The 13,031-nt window shown below is 37.7% G+C and overlaps 1 protein-coding gene across 2 annotated transcripts in view; it reads right to left on the reverse strand.

Annotated features, from left to right (window-relative positions):
• Positions 1–13,031, reverse strand: part of stard13b (StAR related lipid transfer domain containing 13b) — an 89,281-nt gene that overhangs the window by 73,526 nt on the left and 2,724 nt on the right. Inside the window, exons 1-3 of one of the 2 annotated variants that reach the window (XR_004342864.1) lie at positions 11,734–12,606; positions 7,733–7,876; positions 6,375–6,521 (exon numbers count right to left, since the gene is read on the reverse strand). Coding sequence is in view for 1 of the 2 variants with exons in the window: in XM_032590861.1 (XP_032446752.1) it covers positions 6,375–6,521; positions 7,733–7,876; positions 11,734–12,606 (1,164 nt within the window). In the remaining variant the exon portion in view is untranslated. Of the gene's footprint in view, positions 1–6,374; positions 6,522–7,732; positions 7,877–11,733; positions 12,719–13,031 lie in introns of those variants that run through there. The other variant, XM_032590861.1, reaches the window with a different exon arrangement.

Below are 13,031 nucleotides of genomic sequence, written 5' to 3' on the forward strand. Positions count from 1 at the left end.
AGCAGCTCAGCTTGCAGTGATATAGTGAAATAGATAATATTTCAGAAACTAAATCAAAGTTTGAGGTCTAGCTTGTGTTTAGTTCATGTTGTTGTAATAGAAGTTTTAGTCCAAACATTGGTTTAGATGGATTATAAGGTTGATCAATCTTTGATGACCTCTTCCATAAAAGAAAATATAAAATGGTTAGATGGTAAAATCATGCTGTGGGTCACAGCATTATGAGGTTCTTATCTGCAATTCTATACTTTATTGTACTGCAGGTGACTTACAAAACCAGAAGAAAATAGCATTTAGGTGAGATTCTACGTGTGCATGCTTGTCTACACTGTTTATCTCTGTGTCGCTCTGTGATGGACTGATGACCTGTCCAGGTTGTGCTCTAATCTCACTCATTGACCACTAGATAGGCAGCATGTCTCTAGAAATCCTGCAAGTACTAGGCAGGTATAGAAAACCGACAGAAGACTAACTCATTTTAACTCAAATATTTCTTGTTTACTAATCTGCTTTTTGTGTACTGTTTCCAAATCTGTCTTCTGTAGCCATGATATTAAATATCATGTACTCTAATCCATTTTTTGAAATTAAAACTTAGAACCCAAAACTCGCACTTGAAATAATCTATATATAATCCATATATATCAACAAATTTCACTATAGTAGTTCTTCATCCAACAGTATTTACTGTGTATATTGATCGCTATTTTCTTGAGATGGTGTCATTGAAATGAATTTGGCACGTTACATAAAAAAGAAAAAAACGGTATTCATGTAAACTAGCTCTTTTTCAAAATAAAGACAGAATTTTTCTAGTAACTTTAAAAAAAATTAAAACAAGATGTCTCATGTGATTATGGTTAAATTTGTAGTTAATTAAAAAGGCATTGGAACCCAGAAAAACAACAACAGTTTTATTTTTTAGCATTTTTCTGAGGAAGAGTTCCAGAATGTTTCTTCTCTGTGGCATGATGTTCTGATTTACCCACATGCTGCTCATTTGGACCATTTTCCTCCCAGGATGGTGGGCTGCAATACTGCACAGGCCTCATCGTAGCAGACAATTGGGAATCAATTTGAATTTACCAAGGTGATTTTTTTTTTCACTTTAATTTGGACAAAATTTTCTAAGTTAAATAATTTTGCATTGGCAGTGAGAGATGTAATCACCAGTGCTTGCATGAAAGCAAAAATGTTGGCAGTATTAAATTGTCTGGTTGGATGAGCATCCTGCAATGCTTTTACATTTTAGCAAAATAAATAAATAAATAAAACAAAATGAGCCAAACAGCTAAATTTATGAACATAGGTGAACTTTGCGCTGCCTCAACCACTCAGTAGCCCCCTTGGTTCAATAATCCACTTTTGGGAGACAGAAAAACAAAGTCATAAATGTCTGACTCACACTTCTATGTTTCCAATATTACATGTGTTTAAACACACAGAGTAGTAAATAGCGACCTTTGAAAACTGAGAGGAATAGCCACATCATGTCCCTCTTTACTGATAGTACAATCTGCCAGTCTGGCAGAATTTCATCACAGATTTAAACACTTGGGACACAACTAGGATTATTATCTTTGCACTTTTAAAGGTTTCTGTCCAGGGAGTCTCCATGGACCTCCGTCAGCCCCAGATTCAAAAATAAACTCTGAAGATTAGAACTCAAAAACCAGATTTTTCACCCTAGAGGAGGTACGGATTTGGCATGGTCTTCTCTCCGATTCTTTCTGTGCAGAAAGTATATCTCAGCATATCTCAAGATCTGACCTGCATTAAACACACGTCCCCCCAATTCAGGGCAGCTGTATCTAGACGAATGACACATGTCAAAGGTTACAGGTCGGAAAAAGTGACATCCTTCACTGAGGAGAAGAGGATCTATTTCGGGGTTTTTATGTAACTGGAAAACTCTCCCCTTGCCTGCATCAACAAGGATGTTTATGTGGTGTGACAGGTTTGTGCGGGTGAATGATGTCTGCGGTCCCCACACAGTGACAAGCCAAAGAGGCGGATACATGACCAGTCAGTCCAGCTGACAGACTGTCAACAGCAACTAAATGTAAGAATACTTAACCTGAATATGTCTCCATCCACTATTAGTGGAATCACAGTTTATGCTGAACAGCAACAACAGGGAAACTATGTGTGTGTATTGTATATATTGTGTGTGCTGGCTTTGACCGCAACATTTAATTTTAATACGATTTATTACAGCTTATTGATAAAATTGTTCACTCTGTGGTACATCCAAGCAATACACAGGCAATTTAATCTGTTGCTGTGATAATTTCATGTATCTTCAAATTAGCTGTTTTTGTTAAAATAAAATTTTAGAGATTTACATAATTTTGCCTAATGACATTATTATGCTGCATTTCAAGTACCTGGGAAGTTGGAACTCCGAACTGGATTTGACATCACACTAAGGTAACACTGTCCTAGTTAAGAAGTCACACTTTCTTCATGGTATTGCCATAGACATTGCTTGCAGTAGTGCTTACAAACTAAATTTTAAGCTTTACTTTCCATAAGCAAACTCCACTTTTAATTTGTTCAGTTTAGAGTTGCCTGCCCTACATATAACATTGATTTTAGATGCAGTCTTTCTAAAATAAACATGTTTCCACCAGTTTAAGTGACAAAACAAGTTAAAGAGTAAAACACACACAACTAAATTCTATTTGCAAATTACTTGCCTTGTGCAGTGATTTCATTTAGAAGTATTAGATTGGGTTCTAAATGCAAATCCATGCCACACTCTTAAGATGTTTATTTGCTACACACATTTAAAAGGCAGATACCATTTTCCTTCCTCTTCACAGTTTCTCTTAACCTCAATAAGAGGTTGTACTGATGTTTGAGGTAGTTGACACAATTTGGAAAACTTCAAGAGTTATTAATAGTTTCATAAGTTACTAAGACATCAGTAGAGTCAGGAGAGTCTTATACAGTCAAGATATTTTCTGACCTGTGTTTATAAGAACAAATTTTGGTTTTCTTCCTGTTATTTGAAAGGCATTCTACATCTCCTCTACATGTCCCAATTTGAGGAAGAAACAAGCCTTAGTATGTACTGTAGCTTCTTTCAACAGCGTACAATCTTTATCATCACAAAAACATTTTGCATATCATGAAGTTGTTCTTCAGGGAGGGAATGAGATGAATTTTAGATTTTAAACTTCAAAAAAACCACATGTTCCAAAACATTTTTTACAGGTAGATCAACATGACATCTTTCAATTCTGTCAGTTCTACCAGTCTGAGCATGTCCACCATTCTTAGACTTCAAGACTGCATCAGACTTGACATTATCATAGGCTGCTTCCAGATGTTCCATATGGATTAGAGAGGCCCTTATGTACGATTCATTGCTGCCAAGACAAAAAAAATCTCAGGAAGCAAACTCTTGATAACAAGAAGTTTTTTTTTTATTTATTATTATTTAATTGCTATTTTGTTTTAACCAAAAACAGGATGACTAAAATTGTATCAGCACCGAAAGGTATTTATCCTTATTATAATCAAAGTTAGTTCTCAGCCAAAATACTCATATATGCAACCCTTATTAGCAATTGTCAACAAGTCATAGGCGGAACTAAGTGCGCTACGCAATACAAATAATCACCTGGCTGGAACACAGTTTGTCAAATAGTAAAACATAATTTAACAAAGCTTTGAGACAGATAATTTGCCTTAAGAAATTTTAATAATCAAGGTACTCGAATCATTCGATGATTTGTTACAGCCCTAGTTTCGATTACTAGGGTTTCGATTACTATGATAAGTGGACAAAATCACCTGTCATATTTGGTTTTGTCAAATACGATAGGTGTGCTTTCACTGTAAAAAATTTTTAGGAACCAGGGAGATCCATCCTCCATCCCGAGTTTCAGTTGCAGAAACTCGGACCAAATCAGAAAAAAAAAACTGGCAGATATCGACTACGAAAACCACCCAAAAGCAAAGGAATTGACTGTGAACTAAAAGTTGAGCTTGAGTGGGAGATAGCTAAAGATGTCTCACTGGTTGAATAGTCCTTGCATTTTCTTTAATCATCTCTTAGTTTATCATTCTCTGCTGCTCATATTGTTAGTTAATATTAAATTGCACTGTATTGTTGTTTGGAAACACAACAGTTAAACCTAATCATTAATGCTGAATACTAGAGAGATTTGCAGAGTTTGCATATTGATAAGAACCAACAATCTCAAAGAAATAATAAAATAAAGGAAGTGCAGACGTCCGCTTTTAGTTTCTCTGCACATTTGGATAGAAATACTCTCTCAATTTTAGATACTGATCAAATCAAAAATTGTCCAGAATTGTTTATTATTCACCATTTTAGGTTTGATTGGAGCCTAAGATGTAGCAGCTGCTCTCTGTGTGGGTACTGTTTCTACAAGACAAATCTGGCAGACTTCAATTATTAAAGATATGTGGATTATTACCAATTCTTGTGAGACAGAAGTGATTTTAATTTACTTTCAAAGTTTAATTGCAATAAAATTGTCATAAATGTTGGCATTTAATAGATCATTGCAAGCCTAATTGCAGCTCTGTCATTTCTTTTACTGATTTCACAGTTTCAATTGCCTACACTCCACTGCTGCATTGGGCAGAGATTTATTGAAGATTGAAGTACCACACCAACAGGAAGGGAAACCATTTAGCATGAGGCATAATTTACATTAAAAAGTTAAGTTTCAGAAAAAAAAATTCAGGAGCCCATAAAATGTGCCTTTCATTCATCTTGGTGCTTGTATGCTGTATTTTCATGTGTATGCATAATCTGATATGCAATCACTCATGCCAGAATGTAGACCCTGTTTTTGTAGGATTTCTTTGGTAAATATTATTTACTAAAAACCAATTTTTCACCCACCTGTTTCCTCTCTGCAATTGGGACCTTCACCAATGCTGAGTCATGTCTATTTTATTTTAATCATTAAGTGGAACCGGAACCAAACATATACTGGTACATAATTAAAATTACTGGTCTCAAACTCCTAATTTTTCAGTGCAGCTTGCAAGAGAAAGCATTTTATGCACAAAGTTTTGAAATATCTGTTGTGCTGCCAATGAGTTCATCTTCCTTTATGAATTATTTCATTCCGTACATCCCTTAATTCTTTCTAAAACTTGACTGAAAAATCATTCTAATACCCTATTTAGACTATTGCATATCTGTCTTGTATTTCAGTGATTTACAGGCATCTCAAACACCACTTCTCGAAGGCTGGTGTTTCATCCTTGGTCATACACACCTGAATCAGTGAAGCAATACAGAACTTCACTGCAGGATAATAATAATTAGGTACTTAAGTCAGGTGAGTTGAAGCACAGACACGTCTTAAAGTTGCAAGAAGCTGGCCCTCGAGAACATTATTTTTAGACCCCTTGTGTATGTCGATTCGATACCAGAGTCAGGTGGTCACAAACGCTAATTTTCTCAAGCCAGGATAATGCAACTTTTAGATTTATTGCTACTTGAACACATCTGAATAAAGTAATTACATCCAGGACTCTGATTGCATGCTTAGGAGGTAATTCAGCCATTTGACACTGGTGCATTGAAGTAGGGATGCATCTAACGGTGCAGTGGCACCGCCTTTGAGACTTGGGTCTTGATATCCATGCCTCGGTCAAACGTGGCTCCAGCATTGCTTTCCTATGCATGTGACAGGACTTTTGCCCTGTCTGTTACAACAGACAGGGCAATAGTTACTCTTAGCTGTTATGTAAAATACTAAGATGTGGAACTCATACAGAATCAATCCAATTTCAAAATTGCAGCAATGACTATATACTGTAACTTCATGTAATGCTAGGTCATGCAGACAGTCTGTCTGCACTAATGAAGATTTACTCCCCTCTGAATGCTTTTTGCTTGAACTAACAGTACATACTTTTTGATTAATCCGTCTAACAATTATGTAACCACTTGGGGGCACTTCATGGCAAAAGAAATGTACTGAATTGTTGCATCACATAACACTAAAAAATCCACTCTAAATCTCAATACACACTGTTGAAACCAAAAGTGCATCAAAAGCATCATGGCAGTAGCTAAACATATAAGAGATTATACAGTGGACCTTGTTCAAGAGGTTTTGGAGAATATGTTATTTGTCACCTTCCTTCCTAATTTATTTTGGAGAAACAATTTCAGCTAAACATAGGCAAGTCTTTGATTAGCTGATTCTTACCAGGTAGTAGCACTAGACATGAATACTAAAGGCCGACATTCAGAGCTAAGCTTCAAAAAGGACTTGTTTATTGCTGCTTGAAAAAGAACAACAGCTTAAAGTCCCAGAAGTCTTATAAAAACAGCTGTCAGCTTAAAGCCGGAAACCATTTTTAGGGCAACTTACCATCTTCTTGTTTCTTGCTTTTGTCCCTGTTGAGGAGCTGCATGAAGCAGAAGATGTGTCTTGGCTCCAACATTCCCTTCTGTCTGCTGTTTGGAGAACTGTGTCATTTTGGGTTTGGTTCGGCGAGGACTTTGAAGCAGCACCCCACTGCAACAACATCACAACAACAATCAAAACCGGCTCTGTCTCTGTGTGGCCGAACAGACGAGGACAGGATGAACGCAACAGCGGCCAGGGGAAAAGAAAAACAACAGGCTGAGGTCAGCGGTTGGGGAAGAGAAGTCTCCACTCTCTGTTCAGCTTGACAGAGCTTCACAAAGAAGGCTGTATGTGCAGATCTTCCTTTGAGAGAACAGAGATTATGACCTTGTCAAATATCCCAGTAAATACGTCTTGTCTTTGCCAGTTGCCCGCCATTAGTTGAAGCAGATCGTAGTGAATAACTGGGACGGTTATGCAGATGCCTAGGAGGCATGTAAGTCTCTCTCAACCATTCCTAATAGACCAAATCATACAAACTCCTTTCTTACACAACAGCTCCTCTGTGCAGGACACGCATAAGGAGCTCAAAAGGCCACTTTTGTTCCTGCACACTAAGTCTGGAGATATTTCATGGAACATGCCACCATGAGACTGGGTTCTGTTTTTTTTTTGGAAACACAGTTTCATTCCTGCTGTTGCATCATTGAAGTACAATAACTGTCTGTTCTTGCTGCAGTCATCAGGCTTTAGAATCAAATATCACATCTGAGTGCCGAGGGTCCACATCATAAAACAGACAGAGACAGATATTTAAAGCTGAACCGAAGGTTGTTTTGTCACAGAATGTACCATCATCCTGCAAAAGTCACACATGCCACAAGAGAGAAATCTACTGTACCCCTTCATTTACTGGGACTGCAAGTGACTGCTCACTGAATTCACAGGTCTTATTGGAATCTCCACATAATGTGGAACACTTGTAGAAATGGTGATGGACATGAAATTCCAAACACCAGCTGCTTGCAGGTCTGGATAATCCGCCTGGATTTTTTCTCTGCAGAGCAAACTAAATTGATTTAAGAAAGTTTAAAAGCCATGACAAAGTATGCAGCAAGGGCTTCATAGCAATGTGTGCAGAATCAGCCGTGACTGTGCACACCATAACGCATCGAAGGTGCAGTCATAATTCTGATTTAACCCATGGAGGTCTGATAAATTTCTTATAAAAAGTGTCCCAGTACATCCTGTTAATTCTCTGTGTCCTTATAGGCAAAACAAAGAACGTATCGGATATGTCATTTTAAAATAGATGGCCAACCTCTTCAAGCACGCAGTGACAGCAGATATAATGTCATACCAGAATGTGTGACATTCACCTGCTTCTTGCGCGCAGTGCAAGGCGTGTCAGAGGGGGATGAACTTGCACTCAGAGCTTCCTCTATGTCTTGATTAAGCTGGTCCAGTTTACTCATGATCTGGCTCATTGACTCAGACCATGGAGACGTGACCTGTGGAGACTCCTGGGGGTAATCAGAGAAGATCAGATAAGAGAGGTCAGCCAAACATTGCAACAGTTAGACTTAATCACAACCACTATAGGGAATACGACAGTTTGGTGATGTTTTATTTTTCCTAATTGTCTGACATTATTTGCAAATAATTAAATCCTGTATTTGTCCATATTTACAACACAGTCTTTATCTTAAAGCAATAACCCTTTATATTACAGAAATTGGTAGTTATTATTTTTGATTGTTGTCTTTTTGTTAGCATAGTAGCTGTAAGAAATTAGCCAAACTGCCTACCTGCCTATCTAACATGGTAAGTAGTTTGGCTACCCTAGATTAATTAAATATGAATCTATTTTATATATTGAGTCTATAAAATAGATTCAACATATGAATGTATTTTATAGATTCATATGTTGAATCTATAAAATATGAGTAACTTGTTCGATTGAAATATGGGATAGGTTTTTTGATGATATTCTAATTGAGTAAGATCCACCCTTAAATGACATTTGAGAAAATACTTGCTGTAATGAAAAACAAAACCCTGAGAACTTGCCAGTAGGAATGCCACTACTGAATAATTTACTCGAAAGTATAAATGCGTGAAGTAAACATCTGTAAAAGTCTACTGTTTTAACAAAGAGGTATATTAGGAATATGACTTCCTACATGAAAGATATTAAACAGATTTCCTCAAACTGGAAACCCTCTTCAATAAGAAATTGTTTTGATTGAATTTACTGAACTTAGTGTATTATCTTTAAATTGCAAGGAAGTAACAGACCAGACACCAGGCACCACTCAGCCTGATGACCATGCAGGGTCAGCTGACCGAGCGAGTGCTGGGAGAAAGTACCTCCTCATTGTATCCCTGAGGAATGATCTAAAGCTGTCTGGGTCCCTGGTACCTTCTGGGGTCTTAAAGATCACTCCGGGTCACAAAGAGAAAAAAATAGTTTCCCATTTTACAGTGTGTGTCTTTCCAGCGCTGTGCTGACTAGGGAATGTAATATGTTTATCAGTGGATTAGTATATTTATCTCTCCAAACCTCTGAGTCTATTTACAAATAAAATGAATTCTCATTCACCCCAGAAGAAAACCAAACTATCCCTAAAGGAAATTAAACAAAGTAAAAATACTGAGAACTATTTTGATTTGTAGTGATGATACATCATTTTATCTATTTTAATTCTTTAATTGAAAGATATAAAGTACAAACATGTGCATAGTACTTGCTGGGAGGAAACCAGGCTCAAGATTCTAAACCAAATGCTTGAAAACATATAAGAAGAGGAAGCTGAGGATCTTGTGAGCCGGATTGCTAATTAACCCCTGGTGTCAGACAAACAGAAATGCAAGAAACAGATGCCCTGTTTTCTGGCCTGCAGTCAAGCAGAATCTGGAAGGCACTCACAAAGTATCTTTTTAGTGACATCCCCTCAAGGTGCTGTTTGGGAATGCAGACACTTCCCCTCAGAATGAGACAAATACCAGAAGGGGCTTGGACGCTCAAGTGAGACTCTCCCCTCAATTCATTTCTCCGTTCCCTTTCCTCTATATTTGGCCCTGGGAGTAGCGCAAAGGCTCACTGCCATGGGAACTGAGCTGGTGTGAGTCATTCCATGAGACAGATGCAATGTTATCATCAGGGGATGACAAAAAGCGAAGAGACTATAACTTTATCAGCACAAGTTGGACACATTGTGGAACCCCAACATAGGGGCTTTGAGATGGAAATGAGGAGCTAAGTGTGTGAGCTCTGGGCTCAGTGCCTAGTCTGTGCCACCCACTGAGAGTGCCAGAGATCACCATGGAGGTATCCCAACGTAGCAAGCGGTCATGCGAAAAGGGCATGGGCTACCTGGCTGCTTGAAGGAATAAATTACATTGGCAATACCCCGCAATACAAAGCAGCATGTGAACACAGCAATGTATGAGTGGGAGAGGGAGAATATGTGAAAGATATGTGTTTGTTTTATTCATATGTGAGTTCAACTGTAAAGGAAGACGTTAAGTGACAGACTGGGAACCTTGTGCATATAGTGCCCTCACATGGCTGACGGTGACAACTGCATTCCCAGCTTGTTTCAGAAATGATCCTAAAGTTTTATGCAAATACTAAAATCAAATATGTGTTTCTGTGCTTATTCAAAATAAGGCAAGCAGAAGCAGATATTTTTGTTACTAAATGTCTTTAAAAATAACAGATTTGTTGTTTTTTTTTTAAACATTTTCCTATCTCAGAAGACTGTGTTGATTTATAATTTTGTTCATATTATTTAAATTTTTGGTATATTTCGTTCCCTTACAACTCTAAACTTTGGTGTATTTCACTGGAACATAAAGTGTTAAATCATTAAGTTTATTTGTGTATATTTGTAAAGTGAAAGAAAATGGATACATGGCTTTCAAATACCATTACAAATAAGGAATAAAAGTGTGAAATCCTTTCCCAAGAGAATGCTTTTCAGAGTGAACTTTCTCTGTACTTAAGGCTGAAAGTTCCATGGGTTTGTCTTTTTGCACATGAACAGACAAAAATTTTGCCAATTGTTTTTTGCAAACTTAGTCAAATATCAGGTGGTTGAATTTCATCCTTGAAATTGATTTTCAAGTCTTACTGCAAATTCCCAATGAGATTTAGGTCTGGACTTTGCCATGTATTTCGCTCCATCCATTTTCCAATCAACTCTGACAAACATTCAAAAAATGTAATTTAGTTCTTATCTGACTTTATTGTACTGCAAACAGGGGTGCTTGATACTTTCTTCCAAGCACTCTTCCATAAAGAACAGGTTTTTTGAAAGCACAATTAATAGTTTACATGTGCACTTAGTATCTCACCTGAGCTGGGATTTTCTGATGTTCCTCCAGATAAATCATGACTACTTTGCCAAAAAAAAAAAAAAAAATCTACCTTGAAATATATACATAGCTCAAGAATCTAGTGCTCCTTTAAAATAATGCAACATCTGCTCTCTTTTACTTTGCATTTCAGCCTAAAAGGATTAACACCGTCTGTGGTGTGATGGCATGGAAAGTATTTACTGCACTCCTTTTGATAATATTTACTATACACTCCCTTGATTCCCTGCATTCTTGCTGTCCTCTCCAAAATGACCTGTTCAGAGCTGTGTGCCATTTGCGTGTAAAGCCAGCGTTACCTCAGTGTCCTACCACCAGACAGAGAGGTTAATATGTACCAGTGCATTACCTCTCACCGTTATAAAAAGTATGGCAGGTATGTGTTGTTGGCTATGTTCCCTCTAGGCGTAACAAAGCATATATATATAATGGATTACAACAGGCTTATGAAAGCTCATGTAAGCTTTTAAATAGGCAATAAAAAAGCAGGAATGGAGGTCATGTGAAAAGGACAGAGACGCACCTCGAAGAGAAAGGGAGGCGAGGAAGGAGACAAGCCAGAAATGGAAGGTGAAGTTCAGTGCTAATGTGGTCCGATGTACTTTATCAAACTCAATTCCCAGCTATGGGAGGGGAAATAAAGCAGAAGCTGTTTGAATTCCTCCTGGATCTGTCTCTCACTTACAAATTGGAAGTCAGTTCACTCCTACACAATTATACGCCTCATATCTATTTCCAACGATAACATGACTGCATTAGTGTCTTCTAAGAACCGATGGAAATTAAGTCACTTCAAAATTTATTTTAAATGTTTTTAAATGCTTAGACAAATTCTAAAGTTGGAAAGTTTGATTTTTGTGGGGGGTTTTTTCATGAGAAACTGCTGTTAATGTTCATGTTTGTGGCTGTTATCACATATAGCGAAAGGCTCAATGGGCATGAATACTTTTGCAAGGCAATGTAAGGTTAAAAGAAATGTATTGTGTTGTTAATGGCATACCTCCTTGCTGCTTATTTCCTCCTCAGCCTCATAACCACATGTGCTGGGTGTGCACACACAGTCTGCTTGAGGCTCCAAACAGCCTCGTTTCTTCAGTTTCCTTTTAGTCATATGGCGATCTTTACTATGAGGCCACTCCAGGAACACATCATCATCTCCTGTCCCCACATCCTCCAATTTAAAGTTAAACTTCTCTTTCTCCTCCTCTGATGATTCTTCTCTATCAGAGCTGTCGTAGCCAGAAGCTTGGCTGTTGATACAAGCAGAGCCGGTGCTGGTGGAGAAGGTGATGGTGCTTGGTCTTTGCTTCACGACATGCGGTAAGTTGGAGATTTTAGGAAGCAGGTTAGCAGTGATCTCCAGAGTGGATGCACAGGCCTGACTGATGATGGAACCATTTGAAATTGGCTCCAGCGCCTTCAAGCCTCTTTGTGCAGATGTAGAATAAAGATTCAGAGAATGATCAGGTTGTTTTTGAGCAAACTGGTTTAACTGTACTTCTGCTGCATGAGCAGAAGGTGGAAGGCAACAGTTTTCTTTTGAAGCATATGATATGGAGGGATAATTGTCCACAAGAAGCTGAGATGTTCCAGGAGCTGCATCCAGAAGGACCTGTTTGGGTTCTTGACAACACATCGTTTCTCTGAGGGCCATGGTGTTGTAACAGACAAAGGTAAAACTTTTCTTTTGATCACATATATCCCCATCAGGTTCCAACAGTGGTCTTTGGTCTGAAGGGAAAAGATCATCTCCCCTTTGACCTTTTCTTTCTGAAGCATCCTCATCTTCTGTAGATAATTCTTGTGCAGAAAAGGTCGCGCTGCCCAAAGCTGTCTGATGTTCTTCCAAACTCGCATCATGTGGAGTCTCCATTGTTATTTTGCTTTTGTTTTAATCATAATTCAAAACGTAAATCCATAGGTATTTGTGCTTTGTATGGAACATGGCCATGTTTTTTAATCAAAAATATATTCAATTTGGTAGCCTGAAAGAAAGAGAAGTAAAACAGATGAGACAATTTGTATAAATCATATAAACAGAACAAATGCAAAATGGTGAATTTTAAAATTATCTGTACCATCTGAACAATTTTGCATTTTTTCACCTCAAAAATATGAACAGCATGCATTTGTGCTCAGAACCCCAGAGTTACTACTACCTGTAACTTTTGAATACTCAAAAGTTGAGTATTTTTGAGTATGTCCCTACAAGTTTCTGACATCGAAAGAATTTTGTCTTTTTTTTTTTGTTCATTCTCTTTTGGAAAGTAACTCAAGGTAAATGAGACTGGACAGAAA

Source organism: Xiphophorus hellerii, chromosome 18 (assembly GCF_003331165.1).
Source record: "Xiphophorus hellerii strain 12219 chromosome 18, Xiphophorus_hellerii-4.1, whole genome shotgun sequence".
NCBI classification, from domain to species: domain Eukaryota; kingdom Metazoa; phylum Chordata; class Actinopteri; order Cyprinodontiformes; family Poeciliidae; genus Xiphophorus; species Xiphophorus hellerii.